Source organism: Malus domestica, chromosome 02 (assembly GCF_042453785.1).
Source record: "Malus domestica chromosome 02, GDT2T_hap1".
Classification (NCBI taxonomy): domain Eukaryota; kingdom Viridiplantae; phylum Streptophyta; class Magnoliopsida; order Rosales; family Rosaceae; genus Malus; species Malus domestica.
In genome coordinates, this window is record NC_091662.1 from 4897048 (window position 1) to 4923541 (window position 26494).

General features: G+C 37.7%; 4 protein-coding genes across 4 annotated transcripts; 2 read left to right on the forward strand and 2 right to left on the reverse strand.

Moving 5' to 3' along the window:
- The first annotated feature begins 1526 nt into the window (after nt 1-1526).
- Nucleotides 1527-1877, forward strand: LOC103452929 (lachrymatory-factor synthase-like). Its single transcript, XM_008392458.3, has one exon. It carries the CDS (start codon nt 1527-1529, stop codon nt 1875-1877), a length of 351 nt encoding a protein of 116 aa, XP_008390680.2.
- Nucleotides 1878-9203: 7326 nt separating this feature from the next.
- LOC103452950 (lachrymatory-factor synthase-like) lies at nt 9204-9686 on the reverse strand. The gene has a single exon (XM_070810421.1). It carries the CDS (start codon nt 9684-9686, stop codon nt 9204-9206), a length of 483 nt encoding a protein of 160 aa, XP_070666522.1.
- A 1852-nt stretch (nt 9687-11538) lies between these two features.
- LOC103449686 (DEK domain-containing chromatin-associated protein 4-like) lies at nt 11539-13863 on the reverse strand. Its single transcript, XM_008389014.4, has 2 exons — nt 13563-13863; nt 11539-12896 (listed from the first exon to the last, which is right to left on the reverse strand). The coding sequence occupies exon 2, from the start codon at nt 12879-12881 to the stop codon at nt 11838-11840; it is 1044 nt and encodes a 347-aa protein (XP_008387236.2). The 5' UTR covers nt 12882-12896; nt 13563-13863; the 3' UTR covers nt 11539-11837.
- Nucleotides 13864-21656: 7793 nt separating this feature from the next.
- LOC103452938 (uncharacterized) lies at nt 21657-22289 on the forward strand. Its single transcript, XM_008392467.2, has one exon. It carries the CDS (start codon nt 21657-21659, stop codon nt 22287-22289), a length of 633 nt encoding a protein of 210 aa, XP_008390689.2.
- The last annotated feature ends 4205 nt before the right edge of the window (nt 22290-26494 follow it).

Sequence of the window (26494 nt, forward strand, 5' to 3'; positions counted from 1 at the left end):
AAGAAATAACTCTGATATTTCATTTCTTAATGAATAAGAAATTACAATGGGTTTATATACAGCAGAGAAAAATAGCTTAGTAACTAATTACATCTAGTTAACTCACTAATCTAGTAATTAGTTACAAGGACAGTTGTAACACACTTGTAACAAAAATACAACTAACTATTTATATGCCTTTTTACTAGCTCTGTGTTATTTGACGAAACCTCACATCTCCATTTTTTCCGACGAGTTGCAGGTTTCCCATCGTGTTTTCCGGCCAAACCTCGTCAAATTGGATGAGGTTAGCACCACCAACAAACTGTTCTCCATCCCTGGACACAGATCGAAGCTTTGCATGCTCGAATCTGTCATGGATTCGAAGAAACCCAAACATGCCAAGACTTCCGGGCCAATTTACGGCCACCTCCGATCATCTTTTGGCCTCGATTCCGGTAGAAACTGAATCCCCTCACTCCCAACTTCAGTTTGGTATATTTTTATGTGAAAATTGGTTGTGAAACGTATTTGAAAGAGATGGTCGAATCGAAAAGTTAACGGCAATGTGTGGTCGGAGGTCACAAGGAGTGGCCGTAAGTAGTCGTCGAGCAAGACAAGGATGAGAGAAATGATGGTCTTAGCTAGTTCCATGGTTCTCGGCGGTACTCGCTAAGACCAGATAGTCCTGCCCTTAGTCGAGGCGAGTGAGAGCTAGTCTCACTAAAGCTAATCCTTGCTGGGAACAAACATGGGACTTGACTAACCCTTAATTTTGTCTAGTCCAGTGAATTTTAACGAGGACAAACAAATGCCCCCTTCTAATTTCTTCTATACCTCGGAAAGGAGGGAGAATCTTCAAATTCTATCACATAAATTTGAGGAAATCTAACTGATCAATATCTCTGACGTGTGGTGCTGATCAAAGTTGTTAGGCATTGAGCAGTCCTTATCTTTCTCCAAATTTCTGGTACATGAGTGCTTTGTCTAATTCTCCCTTTTTTTTGTTGTTTTTTTTTCTTTTCCTAATGGCATCACCCATCCAATAAACGCTTATCAAGCGGTGAATTGGGAGAGATTTTTTAGTGTGACTGGTACACGGGTGATACACCACGTGTCACTATATAAATGATAAGATATGTGTGTTAAAAAGTTCATAACTTAGAACATAAAATTGTTCACCACTTATATAAAAACAAGTGATGTACCCTCCGTATTCCGGTCACAATCAAATTTTTTTCGTGAATTGGTGATAAGAGAGTATCTCTCGTCTGATTGAACTCTGCTTTATCTTACCAAGATCTCATGACCGTATGTTCATATTTTAGAAATTATATGCACATAGAGAACGGTGTTTCGCACTTCAAGAAAGTTATTCTACAATTGTTCACACGTAATTCTTCTAAGTGTTTTTATTAGAAGGAACGGGTGCATCGTGAAGTGCAGATAACAGCTCCCATACAGATGAAGCCTTTATATAAAGCGTATTGAAAGAAACATTCTACAAAGCATCCATTTGTTATTAGCTTTCTTGTCCTGCAACCCAAATGGCACTTGAGAAACAATTGAAATGGGAAGGCAAGGCAAGTGCAGAGCTAAAAGTGACCAGAACTTGCCATGGTGTTGAAGGCACACCGGGGGTAGCCGGGTGCGTGTGGTTCTATGCTGGGTTCAAGACTCCGGTTGATCCTAAAAGTGACCAGAACCAAGACCAAGAGAAGGCGAACCGGACTAAGCAGAAGCTGCTGAGTATAGACCCAGCAGAAATGACATATAGTTACTCTATCATAGATGGGAATGTTGGGTTTAACTCGTACCTTTCGACCGTTCAAATGGTGCCGAAGGACGCCGAGTGTACGATTGTGTGGAAGTATGAAGTTGAACCAGTGGAGGGATGAAGGCTGGAGGATCTGGACCTGTTTATTGGCACTGGCTTGCAAGTCATGGCAAGCAGAATGGAAGCCTCTCTCCAGCTCCAAGTTGAATAATTGGAAACACAAAAGTGATTTGGTAGAGAGAATGGCAAGTGATTTGTATAACCCTGCAATAAAACCGGCAACAAAATCCAGTAAGGTTGATAAGTTGTCGGACTTGTAGCTCCGATCGTTAAAAGTAGTTACCCTTGTTTCAAGGTGGATTAGGATTTTTTTTTTTAGGGATGATTTATGAATGGGGGTAAGGCTAGCCGACATTCACCTTTCCCAGATCCTGCGTAAAGCGGGAGCCTTGTGCACTGGGTACAACCTTTAAGGGATGATTTATGAATGATGAACTAAAATATAAACGTTTTTAATCGTTGAAAAAAGTTACAGAGTGAACACCACAAGGTGCCCCTGAAATAAACAAAAGAACCCTAATTTTGAATCTAGGTAAATTCGACAATTTAGACTTTTTGACGGGAAGATCACGTATGGATTTTTAGAATTTTGGTGAAAGAGAAAGACAGAGCAATCATAAACATTAGGGTTAAAGATGATGATACAAGTAATTTTTCAACATCATGATACAACTATCCGTACAAGTACAGCAACTATTAGTACTTGTGTCACATCTTGTTCTCTACCAGTATGTGAATCACCTACAAAACTGAGGTCAGGTTCTACAGTATGCAGACTGGATGCGGATGCCCGAATGAGCAGGCAAGCCTCACGAACTAGGCCATTCATACGCCTTCGAAGTAAAAGCAGACTACTACTCGGGGCAGAGTCTATTCAGCCGGATAACTTGCACGATGTTCTCTTTAACTGACTTCCGACATGATGGATCTACTAATCGTCTAGTTAACTTCTCAATGTCAGCATGTTGAAAAATCAAGAGACGAGCCTTGAAGTAAGATGCAAATGAGAGCTACGATTGTGTTGCGATCAAAGCACTTATGGAAATTAAGTTATCAATATTGGATGTTAATAAAGACTAAGAAATATGCTCAAATCTCACCTTAATGGTAGCGACATCGGTTGAGGATGGTTTCAAATCCAATGCATAACTGAAATGAAGCATTGCTTTCTCATGCATGTTACGCCGCTTATAGATCTTACCCATCAAAGCGTAGACACTACTTTCACGAGGAGAGTATTCTTTAACCTCCTCTAAGACCGCTAAAGCTTCATCGAACTTTTCTAAGCTCATTAGTATACTAGCCTTATGATACATTGGAAGTGGATTCTTCTTATCCGCCCTAATAGCCTTCTCCATCATCACTAGAGCTTCTTCGCTTCTCTGTCATATGATACAAACACATTTCAGACGATTGGATAATAAAATAAGAATCATTTCGTAAATCAAAAGATTTCTAGGCTGTAACATTAGAATGGATATGCGAATGTAACCTTTAAAGCGTGCAGTGCTGAGGGAAGATAAGTCATTATAACAGAAGAACGTGAATTGATTTGGAAATATTGGAAGCTTCCTTAAAGTTATGGAATTAAATTGGATTTGGACTTGGTTGACTCAAAGATTAAAACTTTAGTCCATTTTCCTGTATTTTCTCGGAAACCAAACAGAGGGTTATTTTGGTTTTTCTGTTTTCTGTTCATAAACTTTGGTTTAGTTAGTAGATCGTTGAACATTGTCAGGACGAAATTTAATTAAGAAAGATATTAAGGTCTGATTTTTTTTTTTTGGGGTCTTTCATAAATGAAACCTTGACTTACTTATCGTTGTGATGATTAATCGAGAATTTATAAGGAGCTTGTCTTTTGAGCAGTTGTAAAGAGTTTGGATGAATAACCAGTCTACCGGGCGTAACCAGAGACCTGCCAAAGGGTTGAAGGTGAAACAGGAAATTCAGATTGCATTGATTTTGGCTGTTTGCTTCTGGTTGCTATACGAGATGAAGCAGTCACATGACAAGGACTATAGTGAAAGTTCAAAGGACAAGGCCAGCGAAGAACGTGGTTCTGATATTTTAGGGCCGAAGGGGAGTGCAGGGTGGTTAAAAGGTGGAGTTGTGTCTGCATCAGAAGATCTGAAACATGTAGGAGAAGTAAGTGTGTTGATGCACAAAACCGGAGGTCTTGGAGCAACGTAAATCCGACCGTGAATCTGCAAGAAATGTAAATAACACAAGATGTATCGTGGTTCACCCCAATGTTTGGGCTACGTCCACACTGATATTTGTATTTTTCTGTTTGTGAGGGAGAGAGATGGAGAGAGCTTTTGAGGGTGACAGAGCCCTTCCATGGCCTAAGAATTGGTCTCCCCTAATGAGGAGAGTGAGGAGTCATTTTATAGAATAAGGGCTCCTCACTTATTACATATTTGCTCATTCATTTATTACATAATTACATTTGAGTCCTCCGAGTATTTATACTAGATCTAAATACAGAGGCCCTAAGTATGTTACAAACAGTAGTCCCCCAAGTCTTCAGTCAAGAGAGTCTTTTGGCTGGAGACTTGAAATTCAGTCCATATGTGGGCCGAAGTAACTAGATGTCGTCTAGAACTGATACTTGATATGAGGCGGTGCTCAATCTGAAATGATGCTCAACTAGAAGTAGCACATGTTGCGAGGCAGCTCTGCTTGTGGCTTATGGTGCCTTGGTTGGCTTGGCTTGTAGCGTTGAAGGTGAGGGAGTCCCTTTTATAAAATAAGGGCTCGCTCCTTAGTACATGAATAATGGGTTACGAGTGATGCTCGCGGCGAGGCGGTTGCTCAACAGGCGGCGATGCTATCTAATGATGGTGAGGGAGTCCCTTTTATAAAATAAGGGCTCGCTCCTCAATACATAAATAATGGGTGCTCTCTAATGAAAGTGAGGGAGTCCATTTTATAGAATAAGGGCTCGCTCCTCAATACATAAGTGATGGGCTAAGTCCCCCAAGTATTTTTCATGAGGCCCAGTTGAGGCCCAATATATGGTACATAATGTAGTCCTCCAAGTCTTCAGTCAATAGAGGTTGTTGGCTGGAGACTTTCAAATTCAAGCCATGTATGGGCCAAAGTGGCGGTTGTTCGGATGCGGTCTTTGTAGACCATGCACTGAAGCTTTATATGTGAAGCTTTGAAAGTGAAGCTTTGAAACTGGAGCTTTTGTAAAAGAAGCTTTTGAAGCTGGAGCTTTTGTAAAAGAAGCTTTTGAAGCTGGAGCTCTGTAAATGAAGCTTTCGAAGCTGATTGACATGAGTGATGCTCATGAATATTTATGTTGATTGACATGAGTGATGCTCATGGATGTTGACATAAGTGATGCTCATGAATGTTAACATGAGTGATGCTCATGAATGTTAACATGAGTGATGCTCATGAATGTTGACATGAATGATGGTCATAAATGTTTATGTATGATTGACATGAGTGATGCTAATGAATGTTTATGTATGATTGACATGAGTGATGCTCATGAATGTTTATGTATGATTGACATGAGTGATGCTTATGTATAATTTTGGAGTATTGGACGTACTTTTGATCACTTGGTTGGTGATAATAACGGCAGGCTGCTGAATAATTTTGGAGTACTGGGCGTACTTTTGATCACCTGGTTGGTGATAAGAGCGGCAGGTTGCCAAATAAGTTTGGAGTACTGGACGTACTTTTGATCACCTGGTTGGTGATAATAGAGGGCTTGGCTCTTTTGGGCATATGGGCATTCACCCTCCACCTAACATTCCAGCCCATTATTTTGGGCTTGACGTTTTTTTTTTTTTTTTTACCCTCTGATGGGGTTATACAAATGTCTCCTAAAGATAAGAAAAATAAACATCATTCAAAAATAAGAAAAGTAAATCACATCTTTCTGGTGGAGTGTTTATTCCTTGCTTTTGCAGTGTCCCCATGTGCCTCCCTTTTGCTTTCTGCTTTTTCTCGGTTTTTTCTGCTTTGCTTTTGCTTTTCTTCTTTTCTCTTTTCCTTTATTCCACTTTTGCTTTCTCAGAAAATGAAGATGCAGGGGATGGGTCATTGATCTCATCTAGCAGGTTATCTGCAGCATACAGAGCATCTTTGATCTACACTAGCTTCCCTGCAATTTGTCGAGGTACTAGGGCTGGCCATGGCCCCTCTTGATCGCTTCCAGGAGATCGAAAGATTGAGAATCGGACGGCGGAGCCTTACCGGAGATCCATCGCCGCTGAAACGAGAGGGAATCAGAGACCGACGGACGGCGGAGATCGGATACGATCAAACATCGACGGCAGCCATCGGACCTCAAAATCCGTGGTAGTTTCATCCTCTCTCTCACTCTCTCTGGAGTTCGTCTCTACCTCACTCTCGCGAGATATGGATTCATCCCTGAAATGTTGTAGAAATCATCTGATATCTTGATATCTTGTCATTGTAAGACAAGCAGCCACTGACCCATAGCCGACACGACACCGTCTCAGCATCAGTAACCTCAAGTTGAGTAGTAATCTCGTGCAAGAACAATGTTTCAGCACCCAAAGTAGCTTGAGAACAACATCTTGGCAAAAAAAAGCTGCAAATAATAACTTTCCTTATACCTCTGAGACAATCTCACTTTAGCACTCTCATGTTCCACATTTTTCTCTGTTCAAGGCTCTTACCACAGAATACAAACATGCACGGAGATGTGACATGCAGAACTCGGAGGTGGATAAACTTGATGGAATCTGTGATTCGAGAGCTGAAAGAAGGTTGAATGACGCATCGATCTCGGATCTGAGATGAGGAGGATAGGGATGAAGGCAGGCTCTCGAGCATCTCGCCATGAGAGATTGATGAGAGAATGACAGGAAAAAGATCACTCGTCTTTGGGAAGTGGTTAGCCCTGACTTGGACCTTCTCGCCGACCTTCCCGTAGCCAGGCCTAGCTGGACACACGGCGGGCTTCGACGACGACGGTGGCGGGGCGGTCAGCATCAGTTTCAAGAGAGGAGGAAAAGCTCATCCAAGCTGTTGAATACATTGATGATGAGATTGTCATTGGTGATGGAGTGGATGTCTGACTGAGAGATTTTGAAGTCGTTGGGACGGGTTGAAATTGGAGCAATCAGAGAGAAGCAGAGTTGCGGATGGTGACTTCAGTGTGGGTTTTCTGCTGTTCTAAAATGACGACGATTCGGTCCCTCCGGAGCCGCACGAACAGGACAACGGTGGATCGGGCCTGGTGGTCGTCCCAGATCATGACTTTATTGGTCGGGTACTGAGGGTCGGGTCTACCGCCGAGGGTCAGAGTTAGGGTTGGGCCATGAATGTGTTGGTTTATGTCTGGGCTGCTTGGAGAATTTGGCCACAGAAAGAGGGGTTTTTGGTTTCTTGGTTTTGCAGATTCATGGTGGAGGTTGTGAAGTTCTCACGGTGGTGAGATGGAAAATGAAAGATAACCAACATAGCTTTTCGTGTCGATTCCCATAGACGGCACCAAATGTTGATGCACAAAGTCGGAGGTCTCAGAGCAACGTAAATCCGACCGTGAATCTGCAAGAAATGTAAATAACACAAGATGTATCGTGGTTCACCCCAATGTTTGGGCTACGTCCACACTGATATTTGTATTTCTCTGTTTGTGAGGGAGAGAGATGGAGAGAGCTTATGAGGGTGAGAGAGCCCTTCCATGGCCTAAGAATTGGCCTCCCCTAATGAGGAGAGTGAGGAGTCCTTTTATAGAATAAGGGCTCCTCACTTATTACATATTTGCCCCTTCATTTATTACATAATTACCTTTGAGTCCCCCGAGTATTTATACGAGATCTAAGTACGGAGGCCCTAAGTATGGTACAAACAGCCTCAAATCCAGTTTTTCATGCTCGCACAAAGCATGTGGAAATTGATTACCATTACATTCGTGAACTCGTTCTTGCCAAACTGCTCCGAGTACAATATCTCAATACTCAGCATCAAGTTGCTGATATCCACACTAAATCTCTTTCCAAAGCTCGGTTTCAATATCTTCAATCCAAGCTTTGACTCGGTTCTCCTCCGTTTAGCTTGAGGGGGTGTAAAGAGGCATATAAATAGTTGGTTTAATTTTTGTTACAAGTGTGTTACAACTGTCCTTGTAACTAATTACTAGATTAGTGAGTTAACTAGATGTAATTAGTTACTAAGCTATTTTTCTCTGCTGTATATAAACCCATTGTAATTTCTTATTCATTAAGAAATGAAATATCAGAGTTATTTCTTATAGCTAGAGCAAGGGAAAGAGGAGAGAAAGATTGGAATCGAGAGGGAGTAGGACAGAAAAAAGAGAGAGATAGAGACTGGAATTGAGATGTCTAATCTGGAAGAAGGAAGGGTGGGACGGAGAAGGCTATTAGGGCGGATAAGAAGAATATTCCCCTCGTGAAAGTAGTGTGTACGCTTTGATGGGTAAGATCTATAAGCGGCGTAACATGCATGAGAAAGAAATGCTTCATTTCGGTTATGCATTGGATTTGAAACCATCCACAACTGATGTCGCTACCATTAAGGTGAGATTTGAGCATATTTCTTAGTCTTTATTAACATCCATTATTGATAACTTTCCATATGCGCTTTGATCCAACACAATCGTAGCTCTCATTTGCATCTTACTCCGAGGCTTGTCTCTTGATTTTTCAACAGGCTGACATTGAGAAGTTACATGTACCTGATGAACTAGACGATGAGTAGATCCATCATGTCGGAAGTCAGTTAAAGAGAACATCATGCAAGTGAGTAGCGGTCTGCTTGTGCTTTCGAAGGCGTATGAATGGCCTAGTTCGTGAGGCTTGCCTGCTCATTCGGGCACCCGCATCCAGTCTGCATACTGGAGAACCTGACCTCAGTTTTGTAGGTCATTCACGTACTGGTAGAGAACAAGAGGTGGCACAAGTACTAACAAGTAATAGCTGCTGTACTTGTACGGATAGTTGTATCATGATGTTGAAAAATTACTTGTATCATCATCTTTAACCCTAATGTTTATGACTGTAATCTGCCTTGCTCTTTCACCAAAATTGTAAAAATCCATACGTGATCTTCCCATCAACGAGTCTGAATCGTCGAATTTACCCAAATTCAAAACTAGGGTTCTTTTGTTTATTTCAGGGACACCTTGTGGTGTTTACTCTCATTTTTTTCAATGATCAAAACTGTTTATATTTTTTAGTTCATTATTCATAGATCATCCCTCCAAAAAATTAGGTAAATCCAAATCCACCTTGAAACAGGGGTAACTACTCTTAACGACTAGAGCTACAAGTCCGACAACTTATCAACCTTACTGGATTTTGTTGCCGGTTTTATTGCAGGGTTATACAAATCACTTGCCATTCTCTCTACCAAATCACTTTTGTGTTTCCAATTATTCAACTTGGAGTTCAAGAGAGGCTTCCATTCTGCTAGCCATGACTTGCAAACCAGTGCCAATGAGCAGGTCCAGATCCTCCAGCCTCAATCCCTCCACTGGTTCAACTTCATACTTCCACACAATCATACACCCGGCGTCCTTCAGCACCACTTGAACGGTCGAAATGTACGAGTTAAACCCAATATTCCCATCTATGATAGAGTAACTATATGTCATTTTTGCTGGGTCTATACTCAGCAGCTTCTGCTTAGTCCAGTTCACCTTCTCTTGGTCTTGGTTCTGGTCACTTTTATGATCAACCGGAGTCTTGACTCCAGCACAGAACCGCAAGCACCCAGCTACCCCCTGTGTGCCTTCAACACCAAGGCAAGTTGTGAGAGTTGGGAACCACTTGTGCAAGCCAAAGAAGTCTCCAAAAGAGGCCAAATTTGCTCTGCTTTGGGGCCTTTTAGCTCTGCACTTGCCTTGCCTTCCCATTTCAATTGTTTCTCACCATTTGGTTTGCAGGACAAGAAAGCTAATAACAAATGGATGCTTTGTAGAATGTCTCTCAAGAGGCTTTATATAGAGGCTTCATCTGTATGGGAGCTGTTATCTGCACTTCACAATGCACCCGTTCCTTCTAATAAAAACACTTCGAAGAATTACGTGTGAACAATTGTAGAATAATTTTCTTGAAGTGCCAATCACCGCTCTCTATGGTTTCCCAAAAAAAAAAAATATCACCGCTCTCTATGTGCATATAATTTCTAGAATATGAACTTATGGTCATAAGATTTTGGTGAGATAAAGCAGAGTTCAATAAGACGAGAGATACTCTCTTATCACCAATTCATCACGTGACAAGCGTTTATTGGACAGATGATGCCATCAGGAAAAAAAAGAAAAGAAAAAAAAAAGAGAATTTGTCCAACGAGACAAAGCACTCGTGTACCAGAAATTTGGAGAAAGATAAGGACTACTCAATGCCTAACAACTTTGATCAGCACCACGCGTCAGAGATATTGAGTTAGATTTCCTCAAATTTATGTGATAGAATTTGAAGATTCTCCCTCCTTTCCGCGGTATAGAAGAAACTAGAAGGGGGCATTGTTTGCCCTCGTTAAAGTTCACTGGACTAGACAAAATTAAGGGTTAGTCAAGTCCCATGTTTGTTCCCAGCAAGGATTAGCTTTAGTGAGACTAGCTCTCACTTGCCTCGACTAAAGGCAGGACTATCCGGTCCTAGCGAGTACCCCCGAGAACCATGGGACTAGCTAAGACCATCATCTCTCTCATCTTTGTCCTACTTGACGACTACTCATGGCCACTCCTTGTGACCTCCGACCACACACTGCCGTTAACTTTCCGATTCGACTATCTCTCTCAAATACGTTTCACAACCAATTTACACTTAAAAAAATATACCAAACTGAAGCTGTGAGTGAGGGGATTCCATTTCTACCTGAATCAAGGCTAAAAGGTGGTCGAAGGTGGTCGGAAATTGGCCCGGAAGTCTCGGCATGTTTGGGTTTCTTCGAATCTATGACAGGTTCGAGCAAGCAAAGCTTTGATATGTGTCCAGGGATGGAGAGCAGTTTGTTGGTGGTGCTAACCTCATCCAATTCGACGACGTTTGGCCGGAAAACACGATGGAAATCCTGCAACTCGTCGGAAAAAATGGAGATGTGAGGTTTTGTCGAATAACACAGAGCCAGAGCGAGGGAGAGAGGAGAGAGAGATTGGAATCGAGAAGGAGTTGGACAAAAAAAAGAGAGAGATAGAGACTAGAATTGAGATGTCTAATCTAGAACAAGGAAGGGTGGGACGGAGAAGGGAGAAAAAGAGGGAGAGAAAGAGGGAGAGAGTGACGGTGAAGGAAGAAAAAGAGGAGGAAAAATATAGGATAATAATAAAATATTTATATTTATTAATTAAATAATATAATATTATTTATTCGGCTTTTTAGTCCGAGTGCATCAAACGCTTCACTAAGTTAGTCTATTCTAAGCCAATTCAGCTTAATCCCTCAAGTTAATCCAGTCCGAGATAGTCCGGTGCAACAAATGCACCTGAAAAATATATAAAACGTCACTATCAATCCATATTTAACAACCCTGCAATAATATTGGGATGCAGCTGCGGTTGTATCTCAGGCCAATCATACATTATCACGTATATGTAAATGGCTTGGGATGCCGCCATACTAGCATCTCGTTATAGGCAAGTTTTTATCCTCTTGGTGATCCCTAGTAAGTAGTGATTCATGGTAGGCTTCATCTTGATGATGAGATCGCTGAATCAGAAGAATAGTAATTGCAGAAGTAAAGGACCAGCTTGAATGGTAATATTAACCGAAACCGAAACTTTTATCTCTGAAATAGCACCGAGAAAGTAAACATTTTAGTACGTATGTATGACTATTCGACATCAAACTATCACCTGTTATCGGATCTAGGGCCAAGAAAATGTCCAACGACTTGTAAGAAAACTCGAAATTAGACTGTACAATGTCACTCAAGAAGAAATGCTACTAATTCAACTCACTTTCTACCTCTCGTTTCTTCTGCTTGTGCAGATACTTGTAATGTTAATGACATTTTGTTTCTGCTATGAATCTGAAACGGAACTGCCCCCCTGTGTAGTCTCTTAAACGCTATCGATCCTCGAGGTGTCTGAACTTGTTTCCACCTTCGATTTAATGTCAATGTTCGAGCCTTGTACTGAGATTTTGCTTTTGGCTTCCAAATCAGCACCAGTTGTTCCTTCTTTAGACCCAACTTCTTCATTTAATGCGTTTTTGCTGATTTCACTTTGATTGTTAGAACTCGAATTCATTTCCTGATGTCCGGTAATTGCTTGATCACCGCCGGTTCCAGTCACTATGGATTCTATGAGATCATGGCCATCTACTGGCACGCCATTCACATCATCAAAGCCATGGACCACTCCGTCTACCACTGAATTTTGGCCCTCAAGAGAGTCATTCTTACTTTCACTGCGTTGTACTGAAATGTCCTTGTATGTTGTACTCTTTGGCTCCTTGTCAGTGGTACGAGATTCCTCCAATCTCTTTGGCTCCTTAGCTTGTCCCTTTCCATTTTCTTGCTCGTCGTGCTTATCTTGTGGTATTTGCTCCTTGTCCTCTCCTACTTCATCATGATTCACATGTTTCGCACCATCTTGATCAGCGAAAACTGCCTGCGTACCTAGGCCCTCTTGGTAATTTTCTTCATGCGAAGAACTCTTGTCGAGCCCCACCGATTCATCATTTCCTTTAACTGCACCTTCAGAATTATCATCTTTATTGTTCAATTCTTTGTTCTGAATTTCTGTTTCCTTTTCAACCTGATTCGCTTCGTTTACATTCTGCAAAGATTCTTCTTCATTTTTCTCTTCAACATTCCCATCTTCTTTCTTTACACTTACTTCTCCTACATGTTTCGGATCTTCTGATGCAGACACAGCTCCACCTTTTGACCACCCTGCACTCCCCTTACGCCCTAAAATATCAGAACCGCGTTCTTCGCTGGCCTTGTCCTTTGAACTTTCACTATAGTCCTTGCCATGTGACTGCTTCATCTGGTATAGCAACCAGAAGCAAACTGCCAAAATCAATGCAATCTGAATTGCCTGTTTCACCTTCAACCCTTTGGCGGGTCTCTGGTTGCGCCCGGTAGACTGGTTATTCATCCAAACTCTGTACAACTGCTCAAAAGACAAGTTCCTTATCAGTTCCCGATTAATCATCACAACGATAAGGAAGTCAAGGTTTCATTTAGGAAAGACCCCCACCACCCCCTCCCCCGCCCCCAAAAGAAAAAAACCAAAAACCAGCAATTAGGGTTTTGCTATCAACATCCAAAAAAAGGAAAAATCCCAAATTATTATTAGGGTTTTGCAAATTTCCAATCAGAGAACTCCCCTCCCCATCAAATTCAGACCTTAATATCTTTCTTAATTAAATTTCCTCCCGACAACGTTCAACGATCTGCTAACTAAACCAAAGTTTATGAACAGAAAACAGAAAAACCAAAATAACCCTCCGTTTGGTTTCCGAGAAAATGCAGGAAAATGAACTAAAGTTTGAATCTTTGAGTCAACTAAGTCCAAATCCAAGTCAAGTCCATAACTTTCAGGAAGCTTCCAATATTTCTGGTAAACAAAAACATCGAACCGGAAAATTCAAAACTTGGATTTCTTTCTTTTCCACTGAATTTCAACAGCAATAAATTCACAACGGCGATCAAAAAGTTCAATTACTTGAGCAACAAACATACAGATTATTCAGAAATTTAGACCAAAACAAAAAGAAAAGAAATAATTCACAGAAAAATATAAAGATTTAAATTATTTAATGAGTTAAAATCTTACCTTCTAATCAGGAATGGAAATTGAAGAATCTGACTGCGACTGTAATTTTCTTCTTCTTGTGATTTATTTCAAAGTTTGTTCTTTTGGGGAGGAAGAAATGATCGAAAAAATAAGAAATAGCGGTTACTTTTTTGTTGCGAATCCGAAAATGGCCTTCCTGACCGGCGGACAAGAAGCTTTCACAGTCGTGGTTTTTTCGTAAATATGTTGGGAGTATTAGGGTTTTTTGGGCACGGAAGAAGAATGAGGGGTGCTTTCTTGAATGTTGTGCTTCCCTTGCCGCCTTCGGAAACGACGACCCAACTTTTTCCTCCGCCGGTTACGGAAATAAAAGACGGCGATTTGGGCAAATGGCTCGTCGACACGTCTACACTCTGCTTTTTTACTCTCACCAGCCTGGGAAGAGATTCCATCCGGATCTCTCCTGCCAAGTCCCTAGGATCCGTGGATCCGGATCTTTAAAATTTGATCAAATTGTTACAATTAGTATAACTTAGGGGCATCTTGTTTGTGGCTTTGGATCAAATTTCAAGGGCCTAATCGCCAGATCACTAGGATTTTGTGAGAGAGATTCGGAGTGGATTTCTTCCCCACCAGCATCACCGATTTTTTAGTGCGCCGGAGAACGGCTCGATATATAAAGTGTCATAATACAAGTAGTTAGATATTTGAAAAAATGATTACAACTACTTGTAGTATGCCACTTAGCACTCTAAAAATTTCTCATTACGAAAATAAAAAGTGATTTTCACAACATTGTTTAATTTCTCTTTACTAATAGAAATGTGGCCCAAGGTTTAGTGTTTATGGTTATGTTTCTGAGCTTCAAAGAAGGATTTATACATTTTGGATTTCTGGTAATAGTTGTAGAGAGAATGTAGGAGATGATGATGTGTATATTGCATTGTTCTTTCATACAAGAAGTGTGATATTACCGTTACGGGAGAGAGGAAGGGAGATCTTTCTCTCTTTTATATCGAAACAACTCTTAGTCATCTTATGAGATGCTTACACTTGTTATAATCCATCACTTAAAAGAAATGTTAAGAGGCCGTTTGAACTATGATCCAACGACTCCCATACATCTCAAGAAAAACATTATAAAATGAAATTCAAACATTTCTTTTAACACAAGAAATCGGATGGAGGGTTATACACCAACATAAGGCCATTCATCAGTTGTGGGTTATTCTTCCTCAAAGGACACTGGTGGTCAGTGGCGATAGCTCAAAACCCACGGATGAGCCACAAAACTCCATCTCATTGGAGTACAAGAGTGTGGCCGATCAATTTCAGCCACACTTTGCAAAAAAATGTAGTGTGTGTGTGTGTGTAGTATAGATAACTACAATTGTGTACCCTTGACATGTACTAAATATCTTAATTTTTTGAGTGTGGTGTTGCGTCCTATGAGGCTATATACTGCTACTGTTTCCAGAAGTCTCGAAGATAAGGCTTGGCTCTGTAAATTAGTGGCGGAGTTGGACGTTTCTTCAGGCCGCTAAACACCACCAAGGCATAAACCACATGGCAGCTCTTAAGGCCATTACATGCAACAGAGCCCACCATGAATATAACTAGTTGTTACTTGAAGCTCTCGTAGAGCTGGAAGATCGAATGGAACAGGTAGACGGAAAAGTCCCAAGAGCAGATGTTGAGTTGAAGCCACCATCAAATTAATCATTATCATGAATCTAAAAATCTCACTTCACGTAGGGAAATCGGTTAAAGTGGTTTGAACAAATTTACTGAATACAAGCGATTTCTCTAGTTAAAAAATGCGGCTGTGAGATGAAAACTCATAGTAAAAGGAGTGGAGAAAGACGTTGGAAGACACAGAAAGAGATTTTTGTTGGAAATTTTGAGTAAAAATTTCACTGTCGCACATTGATCACTACCAAAAAGGTTTCCTCACTTTATAAGGTTTTGTCTCTTATAGAAAATGATTGGAGTGATGAACCTTAGAGAATAAAATTGGGCTTACCCTTGGAGTTGGGCTTTAGGGTGTGCTAATTAATTGATAATTAATATATAATTAATTATCAAAAGATGGGCATTGGGTGTGATTCACAAGTTGAACACACAACTTACCCATTCTTATGATAAAGTGTGTGTTGTCTGTTGAGTTCGAGGGGTTATGTTTTATACATTTAAGAACATTAATATCTTGTTATCAAGAGAAATATGGTAGACTGTTCTTAATTAATGTCACCTATATAGGAGTAAATGGGGCCGCATTTATGAGAATTGAAATGACTAAATTCTCTAAAGCTCCCTACGATATCCGGGATCTGTTTGGAGCCAAAATGAACACAACCGTATGAATTGATGTGTAGCAGACATGATATGTGTGTAGCATATTGTCTCGGTTTATTACTAAGGTTAACAGTTCAAGATCTTTCACATTCACTACGTCACCAAGTAAACCCGATATGTTTTCACTAGGGTAAGTTCAAGTCCAAAAGACACTTCACCAGCTGCATATCATGTCTATTCTCTCTCAACTTTAGGCAGCCTAGTCATACATTTGCATTCAAATGTGGGGTGTTATAAGTAAATTGGTGGTGTTTGAATGAAATTTCAACTCAAATGTGGGGTATTGTTGGAAATTTCAAGTAGAAATTTCATTGTCCCACATTGGTCACTACCAAAAGGTTTTCTCACTTTATAAGGTTTTATCCCTTATAGAAAGTGATTGGAGTGAAGAACCTTGGAGAATAAAATTGGGCTTACCCTTGGGGTTGGGCTTTGGGATGTGCTAATTAATATATAATTAATTATCAAAAGATGGGCCTTAGACCTTGGGGTTTGGGCTCTAATAATTAAAAAATTTAATTAATTAATTTCGAATTTAATTAATTATTTTTAATTAATTTCAAATTTAATTAATTATTATTTTTTATCAACATACTCATCCTTTCAGATGAAATTTGTGAAGAGTGATAAAAGAACGCAGAGAGCAAAGCACCCTTATAGAGAAGATGTCTCCCAACAGATACATCACTTTCTCATACCTGTTGCGAATATGCATACACCTATTATATATACATCCATATACATGACATTTATAATACAGAAAATCAACATTCTTCTTCTACAATCACAAATATCCTTTCTGAGAGAACCACACAAAAATTCGCCAGAAGTCAAGTTTTCCATTGCTGGAATTCTAACTTGATCTTTGAATCCTGATAAAGCAGATGTAACACTAAGTAAAGACGAAATTTCTGTTTCAAGGACATTGGTGTACGCAAGTCTCGATCTTCAATATTTCTATTTAATATTATTTCATTGTTCATACATTGTTAATTAGTTGTTCGCATTTATTATTTATTTTTATCACAAATTATTGATATATTTCTAACAATTTAAAAATATATATAACGTACTTGCCAATAGAAAACCTAGTCAAAACGTACTCATTGGCGTTCTAAAATTTATACCGACAATCCTAAAAGCAATTCAAACCAATCCCAATTCGTAAAGTCCTCACATGACGTGCCTCATTTGAATAAAACACACACTATGTTCTGCATTTCCACACTCCCACTCGAAGCAAAGACAAAAAGTAGCCTAAATGATTTATAAAAAGAAGTGAAAAAACATGCAGTGCCCTACTGATGTTGATGGGTTTTGTTTTTGCTGTATTAATAGTACTATAAATCAATTATAAAAGCATAAAGGATCCCAGCAAATTAAAACCAATTTAATGTGATTAACTTTAACTTAATTAACAAGTTTGAGCTAAATAATTAACTTAAATTAATATTTCTGTCACCTTTATTTTTCCTTCCATGAAAGGATGCAACGTTACAAAAGCAAAATGAAAAACATACTTCTTCGATTACTCTTTACGAAAAGGGTAATGATGGAAATCTAATTTGTAGATAAAATTCTGTAAAATAAATAATATAGAAACTAATGATTGAATTATAACTTAAGCATTGATAAACGTGTTTATTTCTATTGGTGACAAATATTTATTTTGTAAATTTTGTCTACAAATTTTGTTTCTCTTGCTTTACCCTTATAAGAATACGATCGTAGACTCGGAGTTTTAATTACTATTAAGATTTTGACTTTTTTTTTTTTACCAAAAGAAGGAAATAACTTTATATTCTATTGTTTGCTGCATACTATACACTAGAAAATGATAAAATTTTCACAAATGCATACCATCAAAAGTAAATGAAAATGTATGTTTCGTAAAGTACATTATCCTTCAAACAATTAAAATATAAAGAAATTAATGGAAACTTAATTATACAAGTTACATCCATGACAATTTCCACTAAAATTATATAAGGAAAAAAGCAAATTTCGAACTTGAAAATTGAACTTAATCGTGCAAAATATATTAAAGAGAGGGCAAATGGTTTGATAAAAAAACATACCCCATGAATATGATATTGACCCCAAAGCCCCACCAAAAAATATCAGAACAAAATACCGCATACAATACATGAGCACAATGATCATGATTCATAAGACAAAAGTTATAAGTATCTAGTATTCCGGATACTTTAACCGTTAAATTTTTTTTTATAATTTAACGATTAAAATATTTAACATATCATTTGCTTCGGAACACCAAATTAAATACTAATCATAAAATTATTTCCAATAAAAAATGCTAAATATAATTTCGTGTAGAATATAACCCTTCTAATCAAATTAGACAACCACTAGGCAATGGTTCTAGTAGTTGACAAATGGCATTAGGTCCCCAAAGCTTAGGATTCTTTCGTGGCTACGGCTCATTGGTGTGATTTAAAGAAAAAAAGGGTTTTGAATAGCTTTTATGTTCGTGGGTCGTGGCCCAACCAGAAAAGAAATTTCAGTGAATACCCTAAAAAGAAGATTAATTTTTCATTTAAATCCTTTTCCAAAGTCATATGCAGCCTTTTCTTCCTACTTTTTTCTTTTGAATACAAAGTTAAATATATTTTAGCTGAGTGGGAGTAAGAATGTGGATCAATCACCACCACAAATCACAATTGATTATGGATTATAGTTCTAGAAGTTGAATTTAGATCATTTCCAAATCTATGTATTTGGAGTCAACCGATCTAAAAATTTGGACCACTCATTTAAAACTTTCAGTTTTCATTAGCATATTCTAATGACCCATCTCACACAAACCTAGAATTCGGATCTCTCTTTCTCTCTTTTCAACGGTCTAGATTTTTAAATATTTGGACTCCAGATACAGAGATTCAAAGAGAATCTCGACTCCTAGAAGCTAACTATTCATACTCTTTTTTTTATGCAAGCAAGAGGAAGAAGGGATTCAAATTCGAGAACGTGAATTAATACATGAATATTCAATTGTGCTACAAACTGATGCATCGATATATCAATTTGAATCCATATTAATGTGTCACGTGCCTTCCATTTGCATGCATATGTAGAATTCGGCTCGGACCAATCATTTTCACAAATACAAATTTCTGAAAGAGAGAAATTATGTGATGAGAACCAATTGTAAAGGATGTTTATAGCTTTCACTTCAAAGAACTTGGAAAAGTACACCTGCCCAAATTGCATTCCTAATTAGATAGGTATATGACTTAATCACTAAACATAATTAACTTGCACACGTGTTTAATCTGCATTAAAACGATAAGGGTTAATCTTAAAGATTCAACACATCCTCATGTGTTATACATGCAATTGATTCATATCGTTAATGAGTATCAGTTAATATCGTTAATAAGGATGAGTCAATCACACAATAATTCTCTTTGGTTAGAGTTGAACATTTATTTATGCAAATCTCACAACAAGTCTCGCACAAACCAACAAATCAATGTAGTTCTAAGTCGTCCACATAGATATGAATAATTGTCGATTACAATGTGGGTAGGTTTTACTAACATAAACAACTTACAATTGCTAATACCTCGACTCTTTGTTTATGCGAATCTTGCAACGTATCTCCCACAGATCAATAACTCAAAGTCGTTCACCTTGGAAGCAAACCTCAAAACATGGTACTTTAGCACGCAAAGCGAAGTAGTTTTGCAAAGTGCATTTCCTAGCGTTTGGTTAGGTGGTGGTCGATCGTGAAAGGAAAAGCATAACGTTTGGAGTTGAAAAAAGGAAAAGCATTTCCTAGCAATATGGTGGCCGGCTACCATTTATGCTTTTCTTGATCAAGTTGAACAATGTGTGTTATTACTTATTAGCATGTATATTTTAATAGGTTAGCTCATTTATTGACCAAACCAATCTGAGGAGAAGGAAAAATAAACATAGAACAATAAAATTAAAATGTGATTAGGGTTTAGAGGTCCCCGGGGTGTCTTGCTTTCTTCATGTGAACGCCCAATTTTAGGGTACGCAAAAAGGTATGTTTTCGAATACGCGTGTACGGTGAAAGATTCATTTGCGGCCTCAAATCAGTGGGCCACGTGTTCAGAGTAGTAATTCAATCCTGTCAACCTTTGTCAGGCTGGCTGGGTTCCATCCAATCCCTCTCATGGGCGCTGTAGCAACTAAGATTATTTTCCACGCCATTGGCTAAATGTCTGCAGCTTGAAAGAGCAAAGAAAAAACACACAGTTTTGAGCATCGTTAGAAAGATCCGACCGTTGTTAATTATTGCATAAATCAGAATTGACATTAACAATTAATTACAACTAATCATAATTGAGTATAGATGTGACATGTATATGATATGATATATATATAACAATTAACAACTAATCAGGTAGCACTCTTTAACTATCTCTAGAATTACTTTTATTCTTTAATTACAACGGTGTTTTTAAGACTTTGGATTGTCGGAGACTAAGCTTGACCGAGTTGAGAAGTTTTTTAGAAAAATATACACCGCTACATTATATTATTGTCATAATCATGTTAATGTGAAACCCTAATCTACTCATCATATTAAGCATATGATTAAATGGTTCATATTAAGCATATGCTTTTGATAATATCAAAGTTGCTTTTGTTTAAAGACATATTTTTTCAGGTATCGGATATTTAAACGATATTCCATATATTATAATATAAGTAAAGGAATTGATATATTTTTCTGTATCCCTCCAAGCTTTAATGTTGTTGAGCACTTAGAAAAAATTCTCTATCTAAACATATTTTGTGCATGCAATAAAAACACACCTAAACAAACCATTACTAGCCATCATTTCTTTTAAATATCAATCTCTTTTTTCATATACTTTTAACTTTTATGTTCTGACTTCCATCAGTGTGTACATAATATGATATTTTAAAGATATGATAGATCTTGCACACTGTCTAACGAAGTTTTATTTTTCTATAGGTCACTGTTTAGTCTGGTTTGAGAATCCTGAATGTTATATAAAATATACTCACTCAAGACTTTGTATTTGAATGTCATTTAATCAATAATATTGTTAGTATTTCCTAACATATACAGTAAGATTCTAATCCATGAACTTAATGCTTGAGCCTTGAACGTTTCAAAGCACCAAAAACACTAGTTGAAGGATGATTTGAATTTCATAAGGAAAGAAATGGAAAAAGTTAAGATGCAAATACCTTAATATGGAGGGCAAAGGCTGCGTGTATTTGACACTTGGGACCTTCCCAAGATATTTAATCATTGCATATGGGAGCATTACTTAAGTAATTTGGTTCCTATCACAGGGACCTTCTAGTAATTTGACGAAGCCAATCATAGGAACTTTTATATATATATATATATATATATATATATATATATATATAAGCACTAACCAAAATATTAAATCAATCAAATAACAAATAATTAGAAATGCCAATTCCTATCAATTTGGAAATGCCAATTCACTCACTCATCACACCGCGTGAAACAAACTCTCGTACTTATTTTGCATTTCTTGATCTTTCTCTTAAGATTGTAACACTCACTCGCCATAGAAGAGAATGATATAAATCGCTACCACTTCATAATTATCAACTTAATCTATTTATTTATTAAATAATAATTCCTAACCCCTTTATATACCTCCTTCCCCTTCCCCTCACAAAGCTCGAACTAACCAAAAAAAAAACTTCTTAATCTCTCTCCCTCTCTCCCTCTCTCTCTCTCTCTCTCTCTCTCTCTATCACCCAATTATACAAATGGAAGTAGAACCAAGCCCGCCGGTTGTGGCAAAGAAATTGTGGAACTTAGTACGCATAGCGTTCTTCATGTTGCGCAAAAGCTTATCGAAGAGCAAGCTTATTGTCGACCTCCATTTGATGCTCAAACGTGGCAAGCTAGCAGGCAAGGCAATAGCCAACAACCTCATGCTCCACCACAACTCCGCCTTCAGCTGCCGCTCAAACGAGGCCCTATCCTTCGTCACTCCCCGAGAGTACGAGTTCAGCTGTAGCAACAGCCCCGCCGTTCACAACCTTTTTCATTTCAACAAGCGCAACAAACACCACAACCACTATTTTCCCAAAGCAACCAGTGCGTACCAATACGACGACGTTAGCACTATGAGTGCGGTTCAGAAGGTGCTTGAGATGTTGAATAATGAGATTGCGGTGGAGGCCTCGCCGCTTGTGACATTGCCAGGGTTTGGGAAGAGCCCTATGGTGAGGCAGCTGAGGATAACGGACTCGCCGTTTCCGTTGAAGGACGAAGGTGATAGCCAGGTGGACAGGGAAGCTGAGGAGTTTATTAAGAGATTTTACAAGGATCTCAAGTTGCAGAAACGATCGGCTGCCCTTGAATCTCCATCATACCATGCCATGCGTGGTCGATGAGATGGGAGAATAGACACAACATTTAATTTCAACTCGGTTAATTAATTTCCTTGAGTACTCCACGGTTAATTTGTTTCTGATCTATCAGCTTTGTGATTTGCACATAAACGTATATTTCCACATGCACAAAGGATTTTTGTATGCGCCGGTTATATATGTAAACATCACTCAATCTACGTACGTATAATTGGATTCTGAATGCATGATATGAGAAAGAAGTTTTATATATTACTGGCACATACTAATTATATATTTTTCACACACGCTAAGTATTTACTTTTGATCTTTTTATTAAGGCTTTTTAGCCAAAATGGTTGCAGGAATGATCCCTGAGATTGTCCACCGTCCATTATTTTGGTCATTCCGTTAAAAACTCCGTTAAATGTCCCAAAGCTTTGGCCGAAAATTTAGGCAATTTTCAAAGTTTCGTAACTCAATCGCTTCTTGACTAAATTTGATCCATAATATATCAAAATGAAGATAGGAAAGTGCAGAAAAATGATTATACCTATTTGGAAGCCCCATGATTGTCAGAGATGGTCGGAAAATAGCTTGAAAAGTGACTGGTCAGCGGGAAAACTGGAAAACTCGCCGAAAACTGAGTAAAACTTAAACGTTCATAACTTCTTCAATACTCAACGAAAGCGAGTGATTCGAAAACAAAAATCATACTTCTCGACGAGACAAAGAAAATGATATATTTCTTGAAGGCTAATTCACTATGGTTTGGTCGAAAAATAGCTCGAAAGTGGCTGTCCTGGTCATCGAGTTAGTCACTTTTGAACCATTTTCCGGCCAAACCACGACGAGTTAGCCATCAAGAAGGCTACCATTCTCTTTGTCTAGAAGTATGATTTTTGTTTTTTGAATCACTCAATTTCGTTGAGTATTGAAGAAGTTATGAACGTTTAAAGTTTACCCAGTTTCCTGCGAGTTTTCCAGTTTTTCCGCGGATCAGTCAGACTATTTTCCGACCATCTCCGGCAACCATTGGACTTCTAAATATGTATAATCTTGTTCTACACTTTCCTACCTTTATTTTGATATATTATTGGTCAAATTTGGTTAAGAAACGATTGAGTTACAAAGCTTTGAAGATTGCCCAAACTTCCGGCTAATAGCTCCGGATACTTAACGGAGTTTTTAACGGAAGAATCAAAATAATGTATAATAGACAATCTCAATGACCATTTCTATTGATTTTCAATTTCAGAGATGAAAATGATGTGTTATACAAATTTTAGGGACTATTTTGGATAAAAAGTTTTGTATTAAAAACATAAAATGATTTGGAAATTGGGTGTGTGTTTGCTTAACGTGGATATCTACTAGTTGCTTTTAGACTTTAATATTTAGATGAAACCAAGGCTCCCCCTTTGGAGAGCAATAATTTTGATTCTTGTATTTTCCTTCCCACTGTGTCTTTTTAAATTTTTTTGTTGTCTTCACATGTGGGTCTTCCTGAATGTCTTGAGTTGTAGTTTTCCTATTATTTTGGCCTTTTTATGTTGTGTTTACTTTGTTTATGTTGAAATTATGTGTAATATTTGAGTGAACCTAATATGCAAGGATTGTGAAACCGAGCTATATACTTCATCGACTTTTGAAAGTAATTTGATTCCATCAATCTTTTCCTCGAAGTTTCACCTATCACAACAATTGCACTGTTTCGAATTTGTACCGAGATTTATCTTTTCGAAAAGAAGAAAAAAAACATGTTTGCTGGTAAGAAAAGAGAAAAAGCGAAAGGGTGCATATATAAACATATATGTGTGTGAATTTTTCTCTTCTTTTTATAAAGCTATGGCCTTGTACCTACTGCGACTGTAGTTGCAACTTGCATGGTAAAGAAGACTTGAGAGAGCGTTATGTTTGTCTTGGTCTCTCGTGTGTGTGGGATTTTAATGTATTGCCTTTCCAGGTTGGTGAGGAGGAGCCTTGGATTTATTAGGGTTTAGGGTTTTTATCTGTGTAGTCCACTCTTTGTGATGGTGATACTAGTGGTTGATCTGGTTCGAAATTTGATTACGTTGTTAGGGGAGCTACTATTCAATTTCGACGATCGATGGTCCAGAACTGAAAAATAAAGATAGCCACAAATTTTCAGATCTAGCTATACTACCATTTCGATGAGTTTGTCCAGATATTTGGTCATTTATACTCAATTGTATATTTCAGTTTCTTGTTCTTTTCATTTTTAGGTTAGTGGTTAATCAAATTGTGTCTGTGATTTAAATAAGAAATGTTGAAGTTGACAGCAACGTCTTTGTCGTCCATTAGCCTCGACTAATGGACAGATTTTCAGTCCGTAAGTTGGAGAGATTTTTCCGTGATCAAAACAATAAGTGATGTATCATATGTCATTATATAAATAGTAAAACATGTATGTTAAAAAGTTAATTTAAAATATATAATTTTTCACCACTTATATAAAAACATGTAATGTACTACATGTTCTGATAATAATGAAAATTTTCTCTCTAAGTTGGGGCAGGTTATTCGTATAATAAAGACAAATGGGCAATCAGTAGACATCTTCCTTCCTTTAACGGAAAAAATGCAATAATTTTGAGAGAGAAAATAACATTATTACAAATTTGATGGGAGGGAACGTTGTGAACATCGATTATTGTGTTATATGTCCGTATGTGTGTGGAGCTAAATTCGTGACATTCACTTTTTTACACAATTTTTTACAAATATTTTTATAAAGCCTATTTTATAATGTATTTTAATGATTTAATTTGTTAATCTTTTAAAAAATCATTCATAAATTATCTTTATAAAAAATTAAACAAATTCAAAATGATTAAGACATTAATTTATTGTAAAGAAAATGAACGAATACAGTCCAACTATCATATAGCTTCAGATTTGCATGATTTTTCGTGGACATGATATTTAAGGGAAAACCTAAAAGACTAACGGTTTGGATCATTAGGCTTTGGGCTTCACACCTAAAATAACATTGTCCCTGTACCATGAAGAAAATTAGAAATTCACCATAAAATCATAGGAAAAATAATGAAAATAGTTTGAAAACTTTGAGTTTTAATGATAAGAAGAAAGGATAAAGTGAATAGTACCATGATTGACTTTTTAGTGTAAAAATGTAATTTTTCATTAAAATGAACAATACCAGAAGTTTTTCGTTAAAGTTTCCTAAAATCAATTGGTATCATTATAAGCTTATCGGCTTCAGGGATCAACTCCGATCCTAACTTTTCTTTTCCTTCCCATTTATATGTTCTTCTTTTTTCATTTCAGCTATATTTAATTTGTATGATAGCAGCTGAAGGGTCCATCTCATATTTTCTTTATTTCCATATTTTGATCACTTCTCCAACGTAAAAATGATACGTGGGCGTGCAAATCTTACCAAAGAAAAATCCGAGAAAGTTATCTTTGTAGTACATAGAGAACAGAGTAGTTTCTTGAAAAGAAACACAAAAATAACTTGAGTATGCTGAAGATAATTAGGCAACAACACATGCATCCATACGAAGAGGAAATAAATTAATATTTATTACCCAGCATGCTACTATGATGAACTGACTAACCCACTGAATAAATTAACCACTATATATTTACTGCTCAATAAACTCGTCTATACATATTTTATTATTATTATTTTTGAAAAATTGAAATAACATTACAAAGAGGATCCTCGACGGATCTTAAAACCATACAAATCAAACTTTAACCTATGCAATGTTAAATTTGGAAAGTTATTAACCAGATAAAAGAATGATCGTCATTATAAACTAATTCAAGAAGCAAATCCATATGCTGTCATATTAGCTTCTTGATAAATATGATTAAGGGTATATACTTCAGAATTTGCTGAAGAAGTTGTCAGATATCTTGTATTGGTTAAAAAAAGGAGGTGAAAGATTGTCAGAATTAGCTTTATAGATCTTGAGGAGTAAAAAAAAGGAAGAAACAAATGGTAAAATAAAAGAAGGGAAGAAAACGACAGTAATTACAAAGAGTAGGTGGGAGATTGCGATGTATAGTTGCATGATTGACGAATCGTCTCTCTCAAACAGTAAAGAGCCTCCTATCTCTCTCTCTCTCTTATCGATCGATGCTTTCATCCCATGCTTATCTTGCAAATGCATACAACTAATATATATGAATCATCATCGTGTATTTATATATATGTGTGTGTGTGTCGTGTATATATATGTATATATGTGTGTGTG

Bases quoted from the DNA above. Each gene is read 5' to 3' on its own strand.
- LOC103449686 (XM_008389014.4), bottom strand. From the start codon at position 12,881: ATGAATAACCAGTCTACCGGGCGCAACCAGAGACCCGCCAAAGGGTTG.
- LOC103452929 (XM_008392458.3), top strand. From the start codon at position 1,527: ATGGCACTTGAGAAACAATTGAAATGGGAAGGCAAGGCAAGTGCAGAG.
- LOC103452950 (XM_070810421.1), bottom strand. From the start codon at position 9,686: ATGGGAAGGCAAGGCAAGTGCAGAGCTAAAAGGCCCCAAAGCAGAGCA.
- LOC103452938 (XM_008392467.2), top strand. From the start codon at position 21,657: ATGGAAGTAGAACCAAGCCCGCCGGTTGTGGCAAAGAAATTGTGGAAC.